Source organism: Schistocerca piceifrons, chromosome 4 (assembly GCF_021461385.2).
Source record: "Schistocerca piceifrons isolate TAMUIC-IGC-003096 chromosome 4, iqSchPice1.1, whole genome shotgun sequence".
Taxonomy (NCBI): Eukaryota; Metazoa; Arthropoda; class Insecta; order Orthoptera; family Acrididae; genus Schistocerca; species Schistocerca piceifrons.
In genome coordinates this window covers 423,464,540-423,491,645 of record NC_060141.1, presented here as the reverse complement: position 1 = coordinate 423,491,645, position 27,106 = coordinate 423,464,540, and the positions used below count along the sequence as shown (strand labels likewise).

Sequence of the window (27,106 nt, the reverse complement as noted above, 5' to 3'; positions counted from 1 at the left end):
CTTCAGCCGTTCTGCTGGAAGCAGGAGCCACTGGCTCCAAAAGCTTGCTTAATTATAATGTTCCTTTTTGTACATGTTCTTGTGCTGCTTGGTGAGTAGGTTTTTTATCTATCCAATTACATTATATTTTCAGAAATGTATTGTTTCTTTTGTTACATAAATGAAGTAGCATGCATAAACAAAAATCCATTCATGAACCACTTTTAGGTAACAAAAGTAAATTTCAAGTACTTGTTGAGATGCATGTCGAGCTCTATAGAAACATCTGATACTGACATTACAGATGGCGTACTTGTTTGAGTGAAACTACAAGAACCTGTTTGACATCTGGCAATTACTTGTTCAATATTTATAACTGAGAACTTATTGGAAATATAATATTTTTACTCTTGCACTCTGCATCAGTAAAATATGACAAAATGATAAAGTTATTCTATATTAAATTTTGGATTTATGCTCCATGCAGATGTACTAAAAGACAGTATAATGTAATTGGTTTTCTTTGTCAAAAACTACACTCAATCTGAAATTATACTGCCACCAAAGACCTTGCAACTTTTTTCCCAAATTCACTGCACAAGTTTTTAAGATCATTGAAGTTGCTAGCACTAGAATCTGAATAAATTGTCAACATTGGATTAACTGTCACTATTTGTAAGATTATGTGAACTGCTATGAAACTCCAAATGACATTTCACTAGTTACTCAATAACAGTTGCTTACTAACTAAAATCTTATCCATGCATCATATAACAAAAACATCATATAATTTCAGAACATAAGTTAACCATTACATACTCATAATTGTTTTGCATACCAAAGTCATACTTCCTGCCACTGTAGCACAACAAACCATACTGAAAGAAATGACACATTTTGGAGAGATCTTTAATGTGATCTATCATTGACACCGCATACCTTTAAAACACTGATATGAATAAGAACCCCATCAGATCCATGTGTTAGCTACAGAATCAATGAAATCAAAATGACAGTAATGTGTAAGAAGTGAAGGAAAGTCCCATCACAAAGATAATGTGAGTTTAACTTTTTTTTGGCATGACTAAAAGTGGCATCACTTGAGTGGCCTCACAGGATTGTGAGTGTTTCCACACGCAACTTCGATGATGCAACTTGAGTGGCAGCCAAAGTGGAACCACTTTTGTTGCATGTGGACACGCAGCTGAACTCATAGCATATAAATTACCCAGACTGTAATATTCATCCAGTATTTGAAAATGAGAGCACTTAATTACTTCCAACTAACTTTCCACTTAATTGCAAACCTTTTCAATACTTTTTTGTGCTGACACCACCCAAAAAATTGTGAAATTAAAAATTTTATCCCTTGCTACTAAATGTTTGCTGTTCAGGATGTAAAACTTCACCATGTATGAGGACATTTTGGTTTCGACTTTTTCATTAGTCTTTGGGTGAATAATCTGAGGCTTATAAAGTCAATATTATTAGGATTTTGCTTCTTTAACTTTAACCCTTGAGCTGGTGCATCTGTGTATAAAGTGTGCAGCAAAAAAAATGATTTTGTGCAGTTCCATTTTTGTTTCACAACTGCAAATCTATACATATTCCTTCAGTATTGCTTCAGGCAACAAAGCGATAAATCGTATTGTCATACGTCCAAGTGAGCAGCAGTAATATAAAATGCAAAGTGAGCTAGGCAATAAAAAATTTACAATCAGTTCAAAAAAATGACCCCAGTTACAAACTAGCAACATAATTCTACATTGAGGCAGTTGTCTACAAGATAATTAGTGATCAAATAAGCAGCTGATCTGACGCAACTGCACTGCCTAATGCTTCAAATGCATCATTACTGTCTGATACACACAAAAGAAAACCAATACAGTCACAAACTACGACAATCTATCCATCACCATGACACACGTATAAAACAGCAAATTGACATCCCAGTTGCTAGACTAAAGAAAACTCTAGATAGTTACAGGTACATGGGAGTAAAACTATTTAACATGTTGCCAATAGAGGCACATAATGTGTCACTGAATGAGTTTAAAAGTGTCACAAAGAAATGGCTTAGAGAAAAAGCTTTTTATACAATAGAAGAGTTTATAATGTGCACTAAAGATGATCTTAAGTACTGGTACTAATATAGTTTCACTTAGATTAAACTTATACATGTAAGTATAATGCAAATACCTTGTGCAGCATCAAGGACAAATTTTTGTATCTTATTAGACAATAATGATCTACAATGTATTACACCATTTCTGTTAGTTATGTAAACCATATATGTACACAAATGATGACATCAATTGCATTTTTAATGCCTAAAGATGGATAATAAAATAAATAAATAAATTTAACACCTGTCCTTGGCAAATGAGAGTTATAGTGAAAATTTATTTCATTATTGTTTAATAAAACAGTAGTTTAGCTAATATTATGTAAGTTTATTTTCTCCTTGTTTAAGTAAACTAAGATTAAACTGTGATTTTGATCATACATGACTTACCTTGGTAACATAAGGCAAGCTATTCTTTTCATGTACAAAGTGAGCTGCGCACACACTCGTGTTATGAAAAACAGTGCACCCGCTCGAGGGTTAAAGGTGTTATGTGCTTAACATCAAATATTTAACACTTTAAGTAATCTGGTATTTAAACTATTTTATAAACAGGAGTTACTGGTTACATATCTAACATGTTAAGGCCAGTGGTTGTGCTCTTTTCCAAGGGCTACATGATGTTGTCTTTCAACAAGATAATGCAGGAACTGATGTTCCTGTGCTTTCTTTACTTCAATAGAGAGAGTGTTTGACTGTTGCCCTGGTCAGCATGTTCTCCAGATCTCTCACCCATTCAAAAATCTGCTTATGGGTTTCTGAGTGACTTCTGTGCAGCTTCTCACTAGCACTGTGACTGATGCACTCTGCCAAGGAGTTGAAGCAGCATGGAATGACTTATCTGCATCTGTCACACAAGCCAGGTTCACCTCAGTGCCCAGCAGGTTCAAGCTGCTCTTGCTGCCAGAGACGGCAGCTCTATTTACTAAATTTTCCTCCATGTATACCTCCATTTGCCCACAAATGTATTGTGTATTCTTCTTACTATAATACATATGCACAATAAGTTATTTGCTACCATTCCTGATGTTTTAGTTTTAATGGCTAGCAGTGTTCAATGGAATCTAGTATGTTATGCAAAATTTTGCTAAGTTTTGTATACAAGGCAAAGTGTGAATCACGTATCATCAATTTACCACAATTTAAATGGAGACCTTTTCATCACTGATGCTACTAGAACTTGATTTATGCATTTTCTGGTACTTTGAGGCATTTATGGTTGAAGGCTTTTGAATCTATTCTTTGACAATGTTTTATATAGTGTAATGCTCTGTGAGGTAATGCATATTAATTATGGACTACTGGGCACTGCCATGTAGTATAGGAACATTTAATTTTCGCCTCTCTTACTGGTGTTATGATGTAATGTTGCAAAACTACCTCATAAGTAACATAAATCTCTGTTCTTTCCAGCTTCTATCTCGTACATGAGAGGAAACGTGTTTGTTCTAGGGAAGATTATATTTGTGTTTAAAAGCATTGCAACTATAAATTTTGTGGTATCTGTGCAGCAATAATGCCATTATGATTTAAGGACCCCTAAAGACTCTATGCAAAAAAGTCAAAGATCTTCAAATTATGAGTAAAATTGCAAGGGGTTATTGGACATACAGTTTTAGAATGATACACAAAAAATAAACTAATAATACATATTTAAGAAGAGTGTTCATTTTCTACCATCACAGTGAACTACTGACTTTTATAATTCGAAACACTAATAATTGTACATGAAAGGAGGGCTTGCTTCTAAATATTCTAAGGGAATGTTAAATGTATTAGAATCAGTTATCAAAGAGGTATGGTGTGTGTTATACTTATAACACAGAAAACACCATTTACTTTCACTATGTAATATTTTTATTGGCACAAGATAAATCAAAACACAAAGAAATAGTTTTCGACAATCACGGTAACAGTCATGACGAATGTCTCACACCAACTAGTCAACAACCAAAGTAAGTAAAACGAAGTACAAAAAAGCAAAGATATTAATATTTTCTGGCAGTTCTGCCACAGAGCCCCCCCCCCCCCCCCCACCCGAGGAGCGCGGAGCACATAGGAGGAGTGATGAGGAGTAAGTGATAAAGGGAAGGTAAACATTTAAGGCATGGCGTAATCTTGAAGTCTGAGAGGTGGCCGTACGGTGCGGCCAGCATGGGTGATAGCAATAGGGGTAGGAGGATTTGGGGAAGACGAAGAAGAAGGGGGGGTTACTCTTATAAATAAAGCATTATTGGAATCTACATAGGCTGAAATGTCATTTTGTGAAGTACCAGGAGTCACATTGAAGCACTTAATAGCTTAATGTCTTTCTGGTCAGATGGCACAGAATTGTTTTGAATTTCAAATAAAAAAAGAAAAGTGTGCACAAGTTGTATTTTTATAGAGTCCACGTCATAGTCACTCAAGTTCACTTGAAACACTAGTTCATTACTGCTGGCGTGAAGTATAGAAGAGGGGGGCCTTGACTTGCAGAGAGTGTTTGATTAGCTTGTGGAGAAGGGAGAGGACAGGCATCTGAAGTTTCCTGCAAAACAAATTCATTATCATGTATATTGGTGTCGTTAAGGATCCATGCTGGTTTCAAGCACTAAATGGACATGACAGATGGTTTGTTCTTAAAGAGGATCGTATAAGTATTTTCAGAGCGTGACAGGGCCCAGTATGGGCCAGTGTAGGGTGGAGCAAGGGGTGGACGCACGGTGTCTTCTCTAAGCATCACATAGTTACAAGAAATGAGGTGTGGGTGAATGAAAACCGGAGGGGTAGCATGCGATCGAGGTTGCGGAAAGCGTAACTTGGTGATATGCTGTCGAACCTGTCATACCAACTCGGGAAGTTGATCCTCGGGAAGTAGAGGAGGATCATCAAGAAAATCCACCGGAAGTGTGATGTTTTCCTCTCAGCAACTAACGCTTTAAGGTCTTCTTTAAAAACCATCCTCAAACCTAAAAGGACCCAGGGGAGTGCCTCAGTCCAAGAAGAAGAATGACACATGAGAGCGACCTTCAGGGTACGGTGCCATCGTTCTATTAGGCCGTTAGATTGCGGGTGATAGGCTGCAGTTCTGAATTTGTTGATGCCACACAGTTGACAGAGGTGATTAAACTGATTAGATTCAAACTGTCTCTCCTCATCTGTGGTAAGTGAAGTAGGGCAACCAAAACGAGACAGCCAATGGTGGACAAAAGCGTTAGCTACAGTGTTGACTGTAATGTCCGTGATGGGGATAGCCTCGGCCCAACGTGTGGTACGATCTATCATGGTCAGTAAGTAATGGAAGTTGTTAGATATCGGTAATGGACTGACGATGTCCAAATGGACGTGACGGAATCTACCTGAGGGCACAGTAAATTTGCCTAATTGGGGCTTAGTATGTTTGTATATTGTGGCTCTCTGGCAAGGTATGCATGCTCACACCCACCGATTACAATCTCTTTTTACATTAGGCCAAACGTATCTCTCTGTAATGAGGCGCGTAGTCGCGCGAATGCTCGGGTGAGCGAGATTGTGGATTGTGTCAAAAACGTCTTTCCTAAGAGCTTTAGGGACTATAGGATGAGGATGACCTGTTTAAATGTCACAATACAAAGAGCAATCATCATTAGGGAAGGGAAGTAGAGCAATTTGTAAGGAAGTATCAGAGTCAGAGAGAAGGTGCTGTATCTCTGGGTCGGATAGCTGGAGCTCGTGTAAGCGGTGAGGATCAATAGCTGTCTTCAGGGAGGACAGGTGTGACAGGTAGTCTGCTGCAACATTGTCATTACCCCTGATATATTGAAAGTCTGAAATATATTATAATACCAAATCCATATGGTGAAACCTTCTGGGTAGTACATCTAATGCTGGTTTGTGGAGAGCCTCGACAAGGGGCTTGTGATCTGTGTTAACTGTCACAAGTTGGGCTTCAATATCTGTATGAAAGTACTTTAAGGCCTCATAAATGGCATAAAGTTCACGATCAAATGCAGACCACTTTCTTTGCGTTTCGTTGAGCTTTTTTGAAAAGAAACGCAAGGGTGTAGTACCTGTTGGTAGGGTCTATTGCAAAACTGCACTAATGGCATTATCGCTAGCGTCTGTGGTTATTGTCAGGGAGGCATCAGGGTGAGGGCGAGACAGGGTAATAGCATTCATCAAGGCGTACTTAAGCAATCCGAAGGCTCACTGCATGGTCTGATCCCATTCTATGTGTCTGTCAGCTGTGGTATTCTTTCCCTTTAAGGCCTCAGTGAGAGGGGCTTGAAGAGATGCCGCATGTGGAACATGGAGTCTAAAAAAAATTACCATTCCGCGGTATCTATGTAACTCTTTATAGGTTTGAGGGAGAAGGGGAAGGTCAAGTATTTGTTCTACTCTTATCTGAGGTGGGACGAATGCCCTCATTATTGACCAAATGTCCCAGGAAAATAACCTCTGGCTTCTCCAGTTGGGATTTGTCATGATTAATCTCAACTTCGTGTCGTGCCAATCTATCAAAAACCTGTTGGAGGTGTTGGTTGTGTTCCTCAGCAGTTGTGGAGAAAATAATAATGTCGTCTAGGTAGGCATAGCAAAAATTAAGGCCACATAGAATGGTGTCAATGAATCTTTGCCAGGTCTGGGCGGCATTCTTCAATCCATAAGGCATAAACAAATATTCATATAGTCCAAATAGGGTGATGATAGCGGTTTTGGGGATATCTTCTGCATCCATCAGGATCTGATGGTATGCCTTTTTGCAGTCTAACACAGAGAAAAAATTGGCACCAAACATGGATTGTGAAAAATCGTGGAGGTGTGGGACAGGGTAGTTATCAAGTATTGTTCTGGCGTTCAAATGCCTATAGTCTCCACAGAGTCGAAAGGAATTGTTCTTTTTGGGAATGACATGTATTGGGGAAGACCACGCGCTGTCCAAAGGGTGGACTATACCCAAGCATAAGAGTCCATTAATACATTCTTTGGCAGCAGTAAGTTTTTTTGCATTGAGGCGTCGGGGGCGAGAACGAACGGGCGGTCCCTCAGTTGTGTTAAGCCGGTGACAGACGCCCATAGTAATGGCCTTGATTTTGTGAATAGGTGTGGCTGAAATATGTGGAAGGACGCAGGAAGGAGCAACCTTATCATAGGTGCGCGGTAAGTATGAAAGGGAACTAACCTGAAATACGTTATCACTGAACAGTAGTTCAGTGAAAGCTGCAGTGTTGTCCACAGAGCTGCACTGTGCAACAGCCAGCGGGGTTCCATTGACTATGGTGTTACTGCACGAAGGAATCGTTGCGCGTGCATGTGCGGCGTCACCTGTAACAGCTGTCGCCTCTGTGTTTTGAAGAAAGGCAAACAGTGAAGCGCAGGGTGGTGGGTTGCTGGGCGGGTTGCCGTCTTCGCTGTCCAGGTCGTGGCATGCGCTGCTGTGGCTGCGTATAAACAGCGGTGCGGTATGCAGGTCCCATGTAGTTTCATGCATGTTATTACTTTTAATCTTGATCTCCTCTCTAAACCCGCGCAATTCATCAGTCAGTACATCACAACTTTGAAGTAGCTTTGCATTGTCTTCGGACAGTTGGTCGATTCAAGGCGTTGTGTAACTAAGTTCACTACAGCAGCTTTGACCTCCTTAGATAGAATAGAAACTGTCTCTTTGTCTTGTTGACAGGACGTATTCGAGCTGCATTCTGTCGGCATGGATGGGGAAAATCTCATTGAAAATTTTTGTTTAAAATCCACTTAGCAGAGTGCAGGTGTAATTAAGTCCAAAGAAAAGTTGTGAGCAGTTAAGAAGTCCAATCCTAATACTGGCTCGTCGATTTCTACTACCGAAAATGTCCATTCATAATTATGTGTATCATCAAAGGAAATGTGAATTTGCGTTACACCATAAACCTTTAATGAGAAATTGTTGGCTGCTCTGATTTGGTGAGGCGAATGCGTGATTGTAGAAGTGACCATTGAATGTGGAATGACGCTCACATCGGCACCAGTGTCCACTAAAAACCATTTCTGAGAAGCTATATCCTGGATATACGAACGTCCGAGAGAATAATTCGTAAGTACTAGCCTGTGATCTGTTAGGTGACGTGACGTCACAGTTTGGACCGGTGCACCTATAGTGGCCCGCCGTGCGTGTTTGGACCATTGCTCAGGGTGAGCGTCAGTTCCTGGCTGTATTACCATAAATGGAGTGATACCAGCAGAGAGGATAAACTTGCTGATCCTGTGTTGTTACCAGGTGAAGGACGTCACTTGAAGCTGTGGTATGGGATGGTGAAGGACGGTGTGGAATCTGGTGCTCAGCCAGTGTACTCTGTCTGTTGTTTTGGAAAGATCAGCCTCTGCCATGCAGGGGAGGCGTAATATTGAGGGGGGCACACGTAGATAACTTTCTTCTGTTGGTTATCTTATATACGGCGTCGGCCAGCAATAATTTTGCTTGTAGAGGTTCCTGATCGTGTGATAGTAGCTGCAGTTGGATAGCTTGCTGCAGCTTTGCAACCCAGAAAGAAAGTAAAGCTTCATCTGGCATAGTTTTGCTATCGAAGACTGCTCTGATACGTCGCCACAGTTGTGAAGGAGTCGAGTCTTTGACATGTACATCTTGCAGCATGTATAAAACAGACTCTTGCATAGTCTTAGCTAGGCGTCCGCAGATCTGTTGTTTGGCCAGTGCGTAACGATTTGCGGGGGCCGCCGACAGCACTAAGTCCTGTACCCACTCAGCATGTTCCTCTAGGGCATTAATAAGAGCAATAAATTTAGCACTGTCTGAATCAATGTTTAGGGCGGTGAATATAGTCTCTGCTAAAATAAACCACGTATGCGGATTGTCCATTGTGATCTTGGTAATTTAGGAATTTTCTCACTCTTGTGTTGTGGATGTAACAGATTTGATAGCACAGTGGATGGGAGTGGCTGGGTGTCTATGAAGCTGTCACTCGCGGCGGCTGGTTTAAACATGGCTGGCACGGGAGGCGCGGCAGGCGCAGCCGGGGCTGCGGAAACAATCAGGGCGGGATGACTGTCCAACCAGTAATTGTTGTTACTGAAATTTGTACCATCTGTTTTTGTAGTGAGTCTTGTAGTGGGTGGGGAGAGACTGTCCAAAACCGATTTGTCAGCAATATATGGGGAGCTCCAAGTAATCTGTGGGCTCGAAAAGTCTGTGAAGTTCATAGTGTTGGGGCACTGTTGCACACTACATGTAACAGGAGGTTGTACATACGACACACTGTGAGTCACAAATTTAGGCACAGCACTCATGATGGGTTTGTTATAGACGAACGTAGAAAGAGATTTCATAGCAGGTGACATCACTGATGATGTTGAAAGAGTCCACAACGGCATTGTTAATGATGGAGAAAACTCACAGCGTTGTACTTATCTTCCAATGTTATCCCATTTGTTGGTGGTGTTGTGCATAGGAAACCGTGGAAAGACTGTGTAGAGGCACCATTAGTATCATGTTGTAGTCCGAAAGGAGCGGAAGGTGAGCAATGTGGAGATGTCAAAGTAAACGGCCACATTGTCGAATCGGACGTATGTTGCGCGTCGGAGGTCCCCAGTATGGCATGTGTTATACTTATAACACCGAAAACACCATTTACTTTCACTATGTAATATTTTTATTGGCACAAGATAAATCAAAACACAAAGAAATAGTTTTTGACAATCACGGTAACAGCCATGACGAATGTGTCACACCAACTAGTCAACAACCAAAGTAAGTAAAACGAAGTACAAAAAAGCCAAGATATTAATATTTTCTGGCAGTTCTGCCACAGAGGAAAAAAGTTAGTGCACCATCAAATCACCACTACTGTACAGTGATGCAGCCAGATAGTTTAATAAATCTATTTTAATTATGTCCATAAAATTGAAACTACAGATATGAATCATCATATTTAATAAGTATCTTCAGTACTTTCCTCTCTGTCCTCTGAATTTGGCTTATATGATGCATCACCTAGCACCTTTTTTCCAGTCTCCAATCTATTAACCATTTCCTAGTGTCTATTATTGTAAATAGCTAACAAACAATGAAATTAAGCTTCTGGTTTGGCTGACAGGCTACAACTAATGGCTGACTCTTGGCCTAATTGAATCAAAAGGTACTATTATACAGAAAGAACGAAAATGCATGTTAATGATCCAGAGGTCAGCTGTTGGTAGTAAGCCCAAATATGAAACTGGAAAATCAATAGTGAGAAAAGTGTATGTTCTTTAAAAATGTCTCTAATCAGTATTTTTATATTTCTCCACCTGTTTCTCCTGACACTTTCTTCATGACATTAAGAAAAGAATCAGTGGTCCCAATTACAAATATAAAGCACATAAGTATTATCATGATACGTTAACTGAGAAAATGAGTTGTTTTTGTACAATACATGCCATATTCCTCATTATAGCAAGATAGCATGAACACAATCATGAAATAAAGGAGGTAACCTGCTAGCATATTTTACTCCTATTATCGCCCCACTATCAAATACACTTTGTTGATCTTCAGTAGTCAGCAATTATGGCTGGGTTGTAACTGTTTTCTTTTTCAAATAATGTTTAATTACATGAATCTCTGTTGCTCGTCCTGGGATATCTGCATTATGAAAAGGATAGATTGCTACTCATTATATAGAAGAGGAGCTGAGTCACAAACAAGCACAACAGAAAGACTGCTATCCATCTGAACTTTCAGCCAAAATGCCTTCTTCTAAAGTAGAAAATCACACACATTCAGATGTGCACAGCTCACACATACCTGACTACTGTTCTGGCTTCTGAGGCTAGGCTGCACACAGCAGCTACACCTGATGGAAAAAGCAATCTGTGTGTGATGGGGGGTAATGGAAAAGGAGAGAAGTAGAGATGGGGAAAAAGACTAGCGGGTGCATTAGTGAAATAGAAGGCTGTGTAGTGCTGGTATAGGAGGAGTGAAGGGGATAGGTGAATGAAGGAAAGGGACTAGTGAATTTTGAGGCCAGCGGGGGTTATAGGAACATAGGATGCATTGCAGAGTTCCCACCTGTGCAATTCTGTAAAGGTGGTATTAGTAGGAAGGATCTAGATAGCACAGGCAGTAAAGCAGTCTTTGAAGTGAAGCACATTGTGTTGGGCTGATGTTCGGCAACTGGGTGGTCCAGCTGTGTTGGCCACCGATTGTTGGTGGCCTTTCATGCGGACAGACAGCTTGTTGGACGTCAAGCCCAGATAGAAAGCAAATTTTTTAATCTTTCAGTTGCCTATCTGTTTACCCTCTTTGTTGGTTCAAATGGTTCAAATGGCTCTGAGCACTATGGGACTCAACTGCTGAGGTCATTAGTCCCCTAGAACTTAGAACTAGTTAAACCTAACTAACCTAAGGACATCACACACATCCATGCCCGAGGCAGGATTCAAACCCGCGACCGTAGCGGTCTCGCGGTTCCAGACTGCAGTGCCAGAACCACGCGGCCACTTCGGCCGGCCCCTCTTTGTTATTGTTCAGTTTATATTCAGGTAAAATATAATCCACCATCAGTTTTCATAGATCTTTTAATGGAGTTATAATTGACCTTTTACTGTTGTTTTCTTTTGTATATTAAGATGTACATACATTCATACATAAAGAGCTGTTATCTTGTTGGACCTGTTGTGTCTTTTAATATGTTAGATTAATTTTTACTGCCTATTAATTAACCTTAATCAGTTTTAAAATGTTTTTTGACTCACATGTTATTTCAAAGTTTGTATAACAAACTGATTTCAGACCAACCTGGTGCCATATCCACGTATCCACTTTCCACTAACAGCATATGCACCTGTACTGTGTACTCATAAGTCATTCCATGGTGGAATGACAGTTCCTGAGATAACTGCAGAGTGTTTTGAGCCTGACAACCAGATGGTTAAATGCAATCCTCGCAATGGAAAATACATGGCATGCTGCTTGCTCTATAGAGGGGATGTTGTACCCAAGGATGTGAATGCTTCTATTGAAATGCTCAAATCAAGGACTGGTATTCAGTTTGTTAAATGGAGCCCAACTGGATTCAAGGTATGTACAATTTCAATCATTCGGCTGTCCCTTTACCTAATTATAGAGAAACACATCATGTTTGTTTTGGTGTGGCAGTGGAACAGAATGTATTGTAGAGAGCAGTGATTTTAGCTGAACCACCTTCACTACATTAATGAGAAATGAAAAAATCCTCAACCATAAGGTCAGCTGTTTGCCACTGAGATTGGCAGCTGTTATGATAAAAGAAGTGTTGGTGAACAACCACCCAGACAGAACCCAAGTAGCATTACATTTGTTCGTATACACATGACTTGGTATGATTTGTTCTTTGCTTTCCTAACTTTCTGTGGGAACTTTATTGGATCCTGTATTCAGCCTTTTAATGTCTTCGTTGACTTAGTGGAAGCCACCATGAAGTATTAACAACCAATCAACAAAGAGGGCTTGCATGTCACCGTTGCTATCAATAAATGTGGAAAATAATAGCAATAGAAGAAAAACAGCTTGCCAGAATATGTTTTTGATTGTGAAAAGACAGTGCAGCAGCTTTTCAAAATATATCGGCCTACCTATAACATTGGGGAGGACGATGGTTCAATCCTGCGTCCGGCCATCCTGATTTAGGTTTTCCGTGATTTCCCTAAATTGCTCCAGGCAAATGCCGGGATGGTTCCTTTGAAAGGACATGGCTGACTTCCTTCCCCATTGTTCCTTAATCTGATGAGACCGATGATCTCTCTGTCTGGTCTCCTCCCCCAAACAACCCAACCCCCACCCCCTACCTACAACAAGAAACTGTGAGACATTTCATGGCACTTAAAAATCAGTGAAGCATCTAAAGAACAGAACTTGTTTAGTATCTTGAGGAAGACACTACTTTAATATGGTTGCTCAATGTCCTGATCTATAGTAAAGGAGTTTATGTCACACAGAGTCATCATGGAGACTTATAGAGATTACCTCTAAGAGAAATGGGCCCATAAAGGGGTCAATGATATCCAACACATAATAAAAAGGCTACACCGTGACCTGGTAAAGAGGATTATTAATTCACATGATACTTGAAATTCTGAGTAGAATACAAATAATGGAAGAATTAATGGTAGTTACTCATTTGTAGCTGAGTTATAGAGTAGGTGGTACACGTATAAACAAGATGGAATACATTGCTGGGCATTCGGATAATGTCCTTCCCCAGAGTTATTTAACATAAAACACACATAAATTTTTAATTACCTCCTCAAACAAATAAATAAATAAAGCTGTTTTGTCCAAAGGTATATGTCTGGAGTCTTGATACCCAAAGAAATACTCTCATCATAGTACATCATGTTGGTAGAGGTGCCAAAATGAAATTGTGTGGACTATTGACAAAGTGGTGTATCTGTGTTAATGTGTTGCTTGCTTTTGAAGGGGAATAAAGATGGAACAATCAATGAAAAGTTGGTAGAAGTGTACAACAACAATACACCATTGTATGGAACAATGGTTGGGTCGTGCAGGTGCTTCCCATGTGGCCACATAAGCCTGAATGATATACAACAAAGTGGCAGACAATCTCTTTGTGAAGAGCTGAAAGTTTCAAAGGAAATGGAGGCCCTGGTGCATTGCAGACCACTGTATCACAATCAGGGCACTAGTGGAGAAATTCAAAATCAGTCATGGATCACATTTCAACATCTTGCAGACGTTATGAATAAAGTCAAAATTGCCAGTCACTTGGTTCTGTGATTGAGCATACCCTAAAGTTCACTGAGGCAAGATAGTATCAGAAATTTTGCTGCTGAGTCAGGCAAATCCAGATAATGTTTTTAGTTACCTAATCACCATGGATAGTGGGTAGCATCACTGTCTCTAGATCATGAGGTCCTGAGTTCAATTCCTGACCAGGTTAGTAATATTCTTTGCTTGATGGACAGGTGCTTGTGTTGTCTCAATAATTCCATTTCATCTTCATTGATACACAAATCATCAAAATGGCATCAAATAAAAGGGCTTGGACCAGGCAGCCAAACAACATCAGACAGGCTACAAAATGCCATATGATCATTTCATTTTTAGCATGGATGGGTCCAGCTGTATCATTATGACCCTAAGACAAAATAGCAAAGCAGTCAGTTGAAACAATTGGATTTACCACCACTAAAAGTGGTAAAGATCAGCAATCATGGAGCAAGGGACCACTGTGGTGTACTAACAGATTATGCTCATAACAAGCAAACCATCGCAGGAGCATACTGCCATAATATCCTGACAAGATAACTGGAGGATGTCAAGGTGAAGTTTCTCAAGAAGCTGTTCGGTGGGTGTTTCTGCTCCATGACAATGCCCAGAAGAATATAGAAGAATTACAGAAACCATGTTTTTGATTTTGTAGTTAGTTGTTTGAATGTGGGAGTGCTCTTATAGCATTTGCCCCTCGGCATTCAGAAAAGAAGTTGGTGGTCAAATACATGGCACTACATTGCAGGAGCACAACATCAGAGAAAACAAGTCAGCAATCAGGGAATTCAGAAAAGAAGGCAACTGTTACTACAGGGAACAAGTAAAGACTAGGCATCTCAGAAAATATCAGTTCCTTAAAATTAACCCACAACAAGAAAAACACCTCACAGGAAGAGGCAGTTTGAGACATTGTTCTTTTCCAGATTGTGTGCCATGTGGTACCAACAAATTCCACAAAATGGCTTATCATCCCTAGAGTAATGGGCTAATCAAGCAGTGCCACCAGACCCTCAAAGCTGCACTGATGTCCTACTGGCTCCTGATCAGAAGCACCCCTCTGATGTCCTCACCATATGCACCTCTTTTGAAGATGACCTCAACTCCTTATTGGTTGAGCTTCTATATGGCGAGCCACTGGTTCTCCCCACTGAGTTTGTCATTAACTGCATCTGGCCACACTCCCCGCCCTTCTTGAAGAGTCCACTCTCACCTCGCTCAAATAAACATTCCTCCTCCCCACCCTCACTCCATGCCTCATGTGTTCATTCATAAAAACTTGCCTCATTGCGAGTTCATCATGTTCTGAGATGTTTCTGTTCATGTGACTTTACAATCCCCATGTTCGGGTCTGTACGAAGTACTTGGCTGAAAAGACTACATTATAGGCATCTGTCTGCACTGCAAACATCAGATTGTCTCCATCAACAGGATGAAATCTCCTTGGACACTAAATGATGATTTTGCTCCCACTCATGCTCTGGACAAGCCCCTTTCCAGTGGTGATTCCTCCCCCTAGTGTCACAGTCTACAGATGTCTGCTTATGAGTCTCCCAGTGAAAGTTCTGCATGTAATATGTTTACCTCTCTTATCTTCAGATGACAGGATCCTCACATAGTCCTCCCCAGGGGTGCCCTCTTCCTTAATTCTCTGAGAAAAATGTCTTCACTTCAACTGCCTGACATCAAGTCATTGCACCCTATGCCCGCCAGTATCATCACATTCTCCATCGACATTACACCATGTCACATCAATTATCTCTCTCTTCAACTGTGTGATAGCATGCTCCTCATGCTTCATGCTGCCCCACACTGCTTGGATGACCCATCCACTAACTGCATCTCTCTCCTTTGATCCTACCACATTCTCCCTGAACAACATGTCTGCATCCATTAACACCACCAGCTGCCTTACCATTTTTATTCCTCTCCTCCAGCAACATTCCCTGGTTTGCAGCCAATCAGTTCCTGTTTCGCACACAGGCCAACCCTTCTGCCCTCCTCATTGGCTCCAGGACTACATGGTTTGTATTGTCTTTGTAGAACCTCTACCTACCTTCAGAAATGGTCCAGTCATTTCCCCCTCAAGACTGTCATGTCACTACTGGTCACTGCACCATTGTGGCTCCTGACTGACTGTCATTGCCACCGTCAGATGCTCCTTCACCTCTGGACCTCCCCTGTGCTCTCTCCACTGCCAGTGGGTGGAGGAGTGCTCTGCAGCAGCTTTTGGGTTTTTGACACACTCTCTTTTCTTTGGGGAATTCCATTTCAACTTCGTTTAGTTAACTTCCTGTATATGCCTGGTGTGTGCACACTCTTGTTGTTTGTGTATTATCAATTCAACATATGAAACATCTTTTGAACTTGCTGTCAATTCATATTGTCCCCGATGAGTATAAGTTGTGAATTCCAAAACTCTAATGTTTGTATTAAACAATTCTTGATGTTGGCAATGTATAAGAAGCTGATCATTATCTGAGTAAAGTAAATTTAACACTATAAGAGAAGAAGCACTACCTTTTTTTCTAAAAAAAATTATTTTTCTCCTTGAGTAAATATATAAAATAACTTAAAAGTAATTCTAGTAATTGACAGTATAAATAGATTCCCACTAATTACAAACTGCAGTTAGTTTACTGACAAAGGCAGAAGTGACTACACCTGGCTGTTGATGTATAACTTGACTCATACCATACCCCAGACAACCTTCCTTCACATGCAGATTTTCAGAACACCATGTTTCAGTGAATGAATAAAACCATTGGATGTTTGTTTTGATTTTGCACTATACAACTTTATATATGCTCATTGGTGGTACCTCATCATGAGTATGTTCAAATACCAGCAGTATGAAGCCTCAAACAGCAGACACTCTGTAAGATGAATCACAATCAAGTATAAGAGTATTCCAAAAAAAGTCCAAGTCTGTACCACATGTTTAAATGGTATACATTAACAAAAGACAAGCATATTGTAGAAACATAATCTATACAAACTGTCACTATTGTCTGGTCTTGAATATATTAATCAGCTACTTCAAAAAGGTTATGACTTTCTAAAATCATGCTTGAAATGCAGTCAATTCTGTCTGACATTTTGCCCACTGCATCTAGAATAGCTTTTCATTGCCCCCAATCTCAGCAGTATCCTTGTCAGAACCTGTACTACTTCTGCACCCATTTCCCTAGTCCATGCCTCCTACCCCTGTGACCACCCCAACTTAAGACTTGGCCTAAGCACCATCCTGCCACCACCTATGCCAGCCCTGTAACTGGCAAAGCATATACGAGGGTTATTCCAAAAGTAAGGTCCGGTTATAAAAAAAAAATCAAAACTAAAATGTTTTTTCAAAACAATTGTTTTATTTACATTCCTTACATCTTTATCTATTTTTCTACATAACTTCCATACTTATTTAAACATTTGTCACATAGTTCAACAAGCTTTTGAATGCCCATGTTATAGAAATCGGCCGCCTGTGACGATAACCAGTCCTTAACTGCTTCTTTCACTTCATCATCTGTGTCGAAGCGCTTGCCGCCGAGAAACTCCTTTAAGTAACGGAACAGGTGGAAATCACTTGGCGCCAGGTCCAGACTGTAAGGAGGATGGTCCATCTGTTCCCATCCAAATTTCTTGATCAGAGCTTGCGTTTCATTTGCAGTGTGGGGTCTGGCATTGTCATGCAACAATAAGATTCCAGACGACAAAAGACCACGTCGCTTATTCTGGATTGCACGTCGAAGTTTAGTCAGGGTAGCGCAGTAGGCGGCTTTATTAATCATTGTTCCTCTCTCCATAAAGTCGACTAACAATACTCCACGTCTATCCCAGAACACAGTCGCCATAACCTTGACCTTGACTGGCGATGACGTGTGACGCCATTGCATTGACTGACGTTTAGACTCTGGAGTGATGTGAGAAACCCATGTCTCATCCCCTGTGACAACATTGTCTAAAAGACTGTCACCTTCCTTATGATATCGCTCCAAAAAATCAAGAGCAAAAGCCATTCTTTTCATTCGTTGGGGCTCAGTAAGCAGCCTGGGAACCCAACGGGCACACAATTTGTGAAACTTCAAATGTTCAGACACAATTCTGTACAAAGTTGTTCTACTCACAATCGGAAAATGCATGTCTACGTCTGTAATAGTGAATCGGCGATCTTCACGAATTTCTTTGTCAACCGCATTGACCAAATCGTCTGAAATCACTGATGGTCGGCCACACCGTGGTTCATCGTGCACATTATCCCGTCCTTCATTAAAAGCTCACACCCACTTGCGCACTTTACTGTCGCTCATTATGTTAGGACCGTACACTTCAGTAATCTGCCGATGGATTTCCGCCGCTGAATTGTTTCTTGCAGACAAAAACCGTATCACTGCCCTTACTTCACAATCGGCGGGCTGATCAATTGTCTTAAACATTGTAAAGTGACACTGTGAACTACACTCAGCAACAGTAACAAAGCGAATGGCGGCGTTTGACGCGCAAGGCTTGCCGGGAGTCGGCGCGCATGCGTGTTTTGTCATTGGCGCCAAATTTCAATAGTTACGGCGAATCGGACCTTACTTTTGGAATAACCCTCGTACTATCAAAGGGAGAGCAACACGTGAAATGACACGTTTCATGTACCAACTGCTATGTGAACACTGTTTGGCCTGTTACATTGGCTTGACTACGACAAGTTATCAGATAGGATGAATGGGCATAGGCAGAGGGTGTATACTGGCAGCACACAATATCCTGTTGCAGAGCAAGCTCATGAAAGTCATGACCTCAATGCCTGTTTCACCGCAGGTGCCACCTGAATTCTTTCCTCAGACACCAATTCCTCAGAGCTCTGCAGATGGGAACTTGTCTAATGATGTGCTTGGTTCTCACCACCCACTTGGCCTTACTTTACTTTTATTTCTTTGGTCTCAACATACATTCTCTGTAACTATTTCTTTCTTCACTCCCTTTTAGTTTTCTTTTATTTTCTGACCTGTGTATTTTTCCCCATCCCTCACCTCTACCACATACAATGCACTTAGTTTTCCACTTTTACTAGCTGTTGCAAAATGTTTTGTCAATAATCTCTGTTTTGATTATTACCCTATCTTCCACCTTTAAGCTCTCAGTTTTTCTAATCTCATCTGGTGCCATCCCCAAAAATTGGTGTTCCTTTCTCATCCCATCCAGGAAGTCTCCCCTGACCTGGTGTTCTGGGTGACTTTTTCAAATTCTCCCCATTTCTTGAATCTTACCAGTCCTTTTCCTTCACCCCTTTTCCTTCCCCTTCAGTCCTTCTTCCAGAAGAAGGAGCCACTATCTCTGAAAGCTCACAGATTTCAGTACCTTTGTTAGTGGGTTCCCCTGCTACCACTGGTGAGTAGATTTTCTATCTATCAAATTACATTAAACTATCACTATGCTATTTATGCTAAATATAATCATATAAATTTAAAAAAAGTTACAACTTTGAAAATAGTTTTTGTCTTATCAGTTATACTAGTAGCTGATGTTTATTTCCTATTTTTAGCTTATTATTTACTTGATAATACTGGTATTTTCAAAACAAAATAGTTAAGTAAGTTTAAATTACCGATAATGTTTACAGAAACTGACTTCTCAAAAAGCTTTACAGTAAATATTGCTGCTTGCTATGTAGCTAACAGGAGTTTTCAATCCTTAACTCTAGATACTCAGATACACTAATGGCCATTAAAATTGCTACATCAAGAAGAAATGCAGATGATATATTATACTACAACTGACATGTGATTACATTTTCATGCAGTTTGGGTGCATAGATCCTGAGAAATCAGTACCCAGAACAACCACCTCTGTCCATAATAACAGCCTTGATATGACTGGGCATTGAGTCAAACAGAGCTTGGATGGCATGTACAGGTACAGCTGCCCAAGCAGCTTCAACACGATACCACAGTTCATCAAGAGCAATGACTGGCATATTGTGACAAGCCAGTTGCTCGGCCACCATTGACCAGACGTTTTCAATTGGTGAGAGATCTGGAGAATGTGCTGGCCAGGGCAGCAGTCGAACATTTTCTGTATCCAGAAAGGCCCATACAGGACCTGCAACATGCAGTCATGCATGATCCTGCTGAAATGTAGGGTTTTGCAGGGATCGAATGAAGGGTAGAGCCATGGGTCGTAACACATCTGAAATGTAACGTCCACTGTTCAAAGTGCCGTCAATGCGAACAAGAGGTGACCAAGATGTGTAACCAATGGCACCCTATACCATCACGCCGGGTGATACACCAGTATGGTGATGACGAATACACGCTTCCAATGTGCGTTCACCGCAATGTCGCCAAACACTGATGCGACCATCATGATGCTGTAAACAGAACCTGGATTCATCCGAAAAAATGACGTTTTGCCATTTGTACACCCAGGTTCATCGTTGAGTACACCATTTCGGGCGCTCCTGTCTGTGATGCAGCGCGAAGGGTAACTGCAGCCATGGTCTCCGAGCTGATAGTCCATGCTGCTGTAAACATCATCAAACTGTTCTGTATCCAGAAAGGCCCATACAGGACCTGCAACATGCAGTCATAATTGTTGTCTTGCAAACATCCCCATCTGTTGACTCAGAGATCGAGACATGGCTGCATGATCCATTACCTCCATGTGGATAAAATGCCTGTCATCTCAACTGCTAGTGATATGAGGCCACTGGGATCCAGCATGGTGTTCCGTATTACCCTCCTGAACCCACCGATTCTATATGCTGCTAACAGTCATTGGATCTCAACTAACGCAAGCAGCAATGTCACAATACAATAAACCGCAATCACAATAGGCTACAATCCAACCTTTATCAAAGTCAGAAACATGATGGTACACATTTCTCCTCCTTACACGAGGCATCACAAGAACATTTCACCAGGCAATGCCGGTCAACTGCTGTTTGTGTATGAGAAATCGGTTGGAAACTTTCCTCATGTCAGCATGTTGTAGGTGTCGCCACTGGCACCAGCCTCATGTGAATGCTCTGAAAAGCTAATCATTTGCATATCACAGTATCTTGTTCCTGTCAGTTAAATTTAGCGTCTGTAGCGCTTCATCTTCATTGTGTCGCAATTTTAATGGCCAGTAGTGTAATTTGTAGGAAGAGTAGCTTAAGGGTATGTTTTTAGTTTTCTTTTGAACTGATTGGGAAACACAGTATCTTGCTTTATGCTAGGTGGGAACTTGTTGAATATCTTTCCACTATGGTACATGACTCCTATCTGAACCCTAGACATGAAAATTTATTTTTGCGCATCGTACTGGGTTTGTGTAGTCAAAAGAGATTTTTGTTACCAGGCACGAAAAATACTAAGGAGTAAGTAGGCCGGGAAGTGAGAGAGAGTTGCATATCCTTAAAGAGACTTCTGCCATATGAGTGGCTGTTTCACACAATTTTCCTACTACTCACATCTGCAGAATAAATACTTTATTTATTTTACACAAGTACCTTGGGAGTATAGGAGACCACTCATCAAAAAACAGAAGCATTAAATCAGGGGAGAGAGGTGGAAGACAAGAAGAGAGTTTAGGGTTGGCAGCTAATAGCTTGGAGGGTGGCAGGTAGTTTTCTTGCTAGGACTCTGGGAGGGTTGGGTGGAAGGTGCACAGGCTTGGCATAAGATGTACAGGTGTCAGATCCACTGGTGCACAATGAAGGTGAATGGAAACATGAACTGGGAGGAGATGACAGGATGGAGGAAGAGGAAACTGTTGGATGGAGGGGGTGGAGGCAGTTGGTTAATGGAGATTGAAGTCAGGAGGGTTAACAGAGCAAAGAATGTGTTGCAAAGATATTTCCCATCTATGTACTTAGGAAAGCTGGTGATGAAGGGTACTATCCAGATGTGAAGCAGCCATTGAAATCAAGCTTGTTGATCTCAGCTGCGTGTTGTGCCATTGGGTGATCAACATTGTTTTTGGTCACAGTTTGATGATGCCCATTCTTTCTGATGAACCCTGTTTGGTTATCATACTAACATAAAAAGCTGTGCAGTGATTACACCAGAGTTGGTGTATGAAGTGGCTGCTTTCACAGGTGACCCTTTATCTGATAGGACAGGACAAGCCTGTGACAGGACTGAAGTAGGAATTGCTTGGTGGATTGATTGGGCAGTTTTTGTACCCGGGTCTTCCACAGGAATATGGTTCCTGTGGCAAGGGGTTGGGAGTGTGGGTGGTGCGAGGATTAACATGGTGTTATGTAGGATGTGTGAGCAACAGAACACCAGTTTAGGATGGTTGTAAAGGAATTTCAGTAGAAGTTTTTCTCATTTCAGGGCATGATGATAGATAATCGAATCCCTGGCGAAGGATATGGTTCAGTTGTTCCAGTCCAGGGTGATTCTGGGTGATGAGAGGTGCATTCCTTCATAGCTGATTTGTGGGAGTGGTGGGAGAATTAGGGGTGAGTGAGGATATTGCATGGGAAATCTCTTTGTGGACATGAAAGGGAAGCAGTGGTTGTGAAGGGAGTGAGACATGGTTGTAGCCTATGCCCGATGTTATTCAGTCTGTATATTGAGCAAGCAGTAAAGGAAACAAAAGAAAAATTCAGAGCAGGTATTAAAATACATGGAGAAGAAATAAAAACTGTGAGGTTCACCGATGACTTTGTAATTCTGTCAGAGACAGCAAAGGACTTGGAAGAGCAGTTGAACAGAATGGACAGTGTCTTGAAAGGAGGATATAAGATGAACGTCAACAAAAGTAAAACGAGGATAATGGAATGTAGTTGAATGAAGTCGGGTGATGCTGTGGGAATTGGATTAGGAAATGACACACTTAAAGTAGTAAAGGAGTTTTGCTATTTGGGGAGCAAAATAACTGATGATGGTTGAAGTAGAGAGGATATAAAATGTAGACTGGCAATGGCAAGGAAAGCATTTCTTAAGAAGAAACCACCTATCCTGGAGCCCCATTGTAGCTGGTTATTGTGTTCCTACTGAAAGAATTTCTGATCTTGTTGACCAACAGCTTGAAGCAATTGCCTGTAACCTAGCCTCTCACATCTAAGATACTAACCACTTCCTTCACCTACTCTTCACCATACCCACCTCTTTAACTCCTGGGACCCACACTTGTCACTGTTAATACCACCTTTTATACACCAACATCCCTCATGCTCATGGCCTTTCTGGTATCAAACACTACTCCTTCCAACATCCTTCAGCCAAACCCAACTACTCCTTTGAGGGAGAGGTTGTTGTTGTGGTCTTCAGTCCAGAGACTGGTTTGATGCAGCTCTCCATGCTACTCTATCCTGTGCAAGCTTCTTCTTCTCCCAGAACCTACTGCAACCTACATCTTTCTGAATCTGCTTAGTGTATTCATCTCTTGCTCTCCCTCTACCATTTTTACCCTCCACGCTGCCCTCCAATACTAAATTGGTGATCCCTTGATGCCTCAAAACATGTCCTACCAACTGATGCCTTCTTCTACACAATTGTGCCACAAATTTCTCTTCTCTTCAATTCTATACAATACCTCCTCATTACTTATGCGATCTACCAATCTAATCTTCAGCATTCTTCTGTAGCACCACATTTCAAAAGCTTCTATTCTCTTCTTGTCCAAACTATTTATCGTCCATGTTTCACTTCCATACATGGCTACACTCCATACAAATACTTTCAGAAACGACTTCCTGACACTTAAATATATACTCAATGTTAACAGATTTCTCTTCTTCAGAAATGCTTTCCTTGCCATTGCCAGTCTACATTTTGTATCCTCTCTACTTCAACTATCATCAGTTATTTTGCTCCCAAAATAGCAAAACTCCTTTACTACTTTAAGTGTCTCATTTCCTAAACTAATTCCCTCAGCATTGCCCAACTTAATTCGACTACATTCCATTATCCTCATTTTGCTTTTGTTGATTTTCATCTTATATCCTCCTTTCAAGACACTGTCCATTCCATTCAACTGCTCTTCCAGGTCCTTTGCTGTCTCTGACAGAATTACAATGTCATCGGCGAACCTCACAGTTTTTATTTCTTCTCCATGTATTTTAATACCTGCTCCGAATTTTTCTTTTGTTTCCTTTACTGATTGCTCAATATACAGACCGAATAACATCGGGGATAGGCTACAACCATGTCTCACTCCCTTCACAACCACTGCTTCCCTTTCATGTCCACAAAGAGATTTCCCATGCAATATCCTCACTCACCCCTATTCAAAATTTTGCAATATAACTTTCACCTCCACCAGTTTCACCACATTAATTTTGTTTTAACCATTTTAGTAAACTCATTTTGCTTCTTATTTCATGACCACATACATAACATCTGATTCCTAACAAGTAGTACCTACTGCTACTGCTATTAAAAAAATTCTGTTTTTAATGTAACCTAATTTTAGATGCGTCTACATCTATACTATGGAAACCACTGTGAAGTACATGGCTGATTTTGCATCCCATTGCACCAGTTATTATGGTTTCTTCCACTTCCATTCACATGTGGCGCACAGGAAGAATGATTGTTTAAATGCCTCATCCGTCCTTTAATTAATCTAATCTTGTCTTCCCGTTCCCTAAGGGAGCAATACATAGGGAGTTGTTGTATATTCCTAGACTTATCATTTAAAGCTGGTTCTTGAAACTTTGTTAGCAGGCTTTCTCAGGATAGTTTACATGTATCTTCAAGAGTCTACCACTCCAGTTTCTTCAGCATCTCTGTGACACTCTCCCATGTGTCAAACAAACCTGATCATTCATGCTGCCATTCTCTCTATATGTTCAATATCTCCTGTTAATCCTAAGTGATATGGGTCCCACACACATGTGTAATATTCTAGAATGGGTCATGTGAATTATTTATAAGCAATCTCTGATGTAAACTGTTTGTATTTCACTAGTGTTCTATTTCATTTCATTTCTCTACAGAGAGCTACAAATAGGTATTTGTATGGGTTGTTTGATTACAACTGTGAGTAATTGAAAATGTCTTAGGATACTATAACAATGAAAATAATCTGGTGCAGTCCCCAACAATCAGTCTTCCCATCCCAATCCGTCTGGTAAGTCTTTCCTGATCCAGGGTACTGGGTGACATTTACAAACCCTGCCCCTTTTTCTAAACGTTTCCAGTGTTTTTCCTGTACCCCTCTTCTTTACCCTTCAATCCTTCTGCCAGAAGAAGGGCCACTGGCTCTGAAGGCTTGCATAACTAAAATGTTTTTTTTTATATATGTGTTCTCCTGCTGCCACTTGGTGAGTAGTTTTTTTTATCAGAGGATACTACATTTTTTCATCTTATAAAATGCACAATTTTACATTTATGAACATTTAAAACAATTTGCCAATCTTTGTACTACTTAGAAGTCTTATCAAGTTCTGACTGAATATTTATGCAACTTCTCTCAGACAATACTTCATTGTAGATAATCTGCAAACAGTCTGAGGTTACTCTTAATATTATCTGCAAAGTCATTAATAGATAAAATGAACAGCAAGGGTCCTAGTGCACTTCCATGGGGCACAACTGAATTTACTTATACATCTGACAATGATTCTCCATCAAAGACAGTATGCTGCATTCTCCCTACCAAAGAATCCCAATCCACTCACATATTTCACTTCATAACCCATACGATTGTACTTTTGATACTACTGACCTAATCATCCTCCCTGCATACAAAGGCTCCACAGCTGTCTTGATGAACCACAGTGACTACTGTGAATACTGTCAGAAGGCTTCTGTCAACTGTCTAACTCCTCCATGTACAAGCTCTGCCATAGTGATCCTGTTCCAGAAGTCCAACATAATCTCTAACCCCTTCTGAAATCCTTATGCTCATCCCAGAACCCCTCCCCTAAGTCCACTTCCCTCCTCATCCTAATGACACCCCACACACCCACCTTCTACATGCTCCCCAAAATCCATTAAACCACCTATCCTGGAGCCCCATTGTAGCTGGTTATTGTGTTCCTACTGAAAGAATTTCTGATCTTGTTGACCAACAGCTTGAAGCAATTGCCTGTAACCTAGCTTCTCGCATCTAAGATACTAACCACTTCCTTCACCGACTCTTCACCATACCCACCTCTTTAACTCCTGGGACCCACACTTGTCACTGTTAATACCACCTTTTATACACCAACATCCCTCATGCTCATGGCCTTTCTGGTATCAAACACTACTCCTTCCAACATCCTTCAGCCAAACCCAACTACTCCTTTGAGGGAGAGGTTGTTGTTGTGGTGTTCAGTCCAGTGACTGGTTTGATGCAGCTCTCCATGCTGCTCTATCTTGTGCAAGCTTCTTCTTCTCCCAGTACCTACTGCAACCCACATCCTTCTGAATCTGCTTAGTGTATTCATCTCTTAGTCTCCTCCTAAGATTTTTACCCTCCACGCTGCCCTCCAATACTAAATTGGTGATCCCTCGATGTCTCAGAACATGTCCTACCAACCGATCCCTTCTTCTAGACAAATTGTGCCACAAGCTCCTCTTCTCCCCAATTCTATTCAATACCTCCTCATTAATTATGTGATCAACCCATCTAATCTTCAGCATTCTTCTGTAGCACCACATTTTGAAAGCTTCTATTCTCTTCTTGTCTACGCAATTTATCATCCATGTTTCACTTCCATACATGGCTACACTCCATACAAATACTTTCAGAAACGACTTCCTGACACTTAAATCTATACTCGATGTTAACAAATTTCTCCTCTTAAGAAATGCTTTCCTTGCCATTGCCAGTCTACATTTTATATCCTCTCTACTTCAACCATCATCAGTTATTGTGCTTCCCAAATAGCAAAACTCATTTACTACTATAGTCATTTCCTAATCTAATTCCTGCAGCACCACCCAATTGAATTCGACTACATTCCATTATCCTTGTTTTGCTTTTGTTGATGTTCATCTTATACCCTCCTTTCAAGACACTGACCATTCTGTTCAACTTCTCATCCAAGTCCTTTGCTGTCTCTGTCAGAATTACAATGTCATCCACAAACCCCAAAGTTTTTATTTCTTCTCCATGGATTTTAATACCTACTCTGAACTTTTCTTTTGTTTCCTTTATTGCTTGCTCAATATACAGATTGAATAACATCGGGGTAGGCTACAACCCTGTCTCACTCCCTTCCCAACCACTGCTTCCCTTTCATGTCCCTCGACTCTTATAACTGCCATCTGGTTTCTGTACAAATTGTAAATAGCCTTTCACTCTCTGTATTTTATCCCTGCCACCTTCAGAATTTGAAAGAGAGTATTCCAATCAACATTGTCAAAAGCTTTCTCTGAGTCTACAAATGCTAGGAA

At 40.8% G+C, this 27,106-nt stretch overlaps 1 protein-coding gene across 1 annotated transcript in view; it reads left to right on the top strand.

The window, feature by feature from the left end:
• The window catches only part of LOC124794750 (tubulin alpha chain-like), a 233,389-nt gene that overhangs the window by 165,184 nt on the left and 41,099 nt on the right, over positions 1-27,106 (top strand). The window contains exon 5 of the mRNA XM_047258364.1: positions 11,826-12,113. Within this exon, the coding sequence (XP_047114320.1) occupies positions 11,826-12,113 (288 nt within the window). The remainder of the gene's footprint in view (positions 1-11,825; positions 12,114-27,106) is intronic.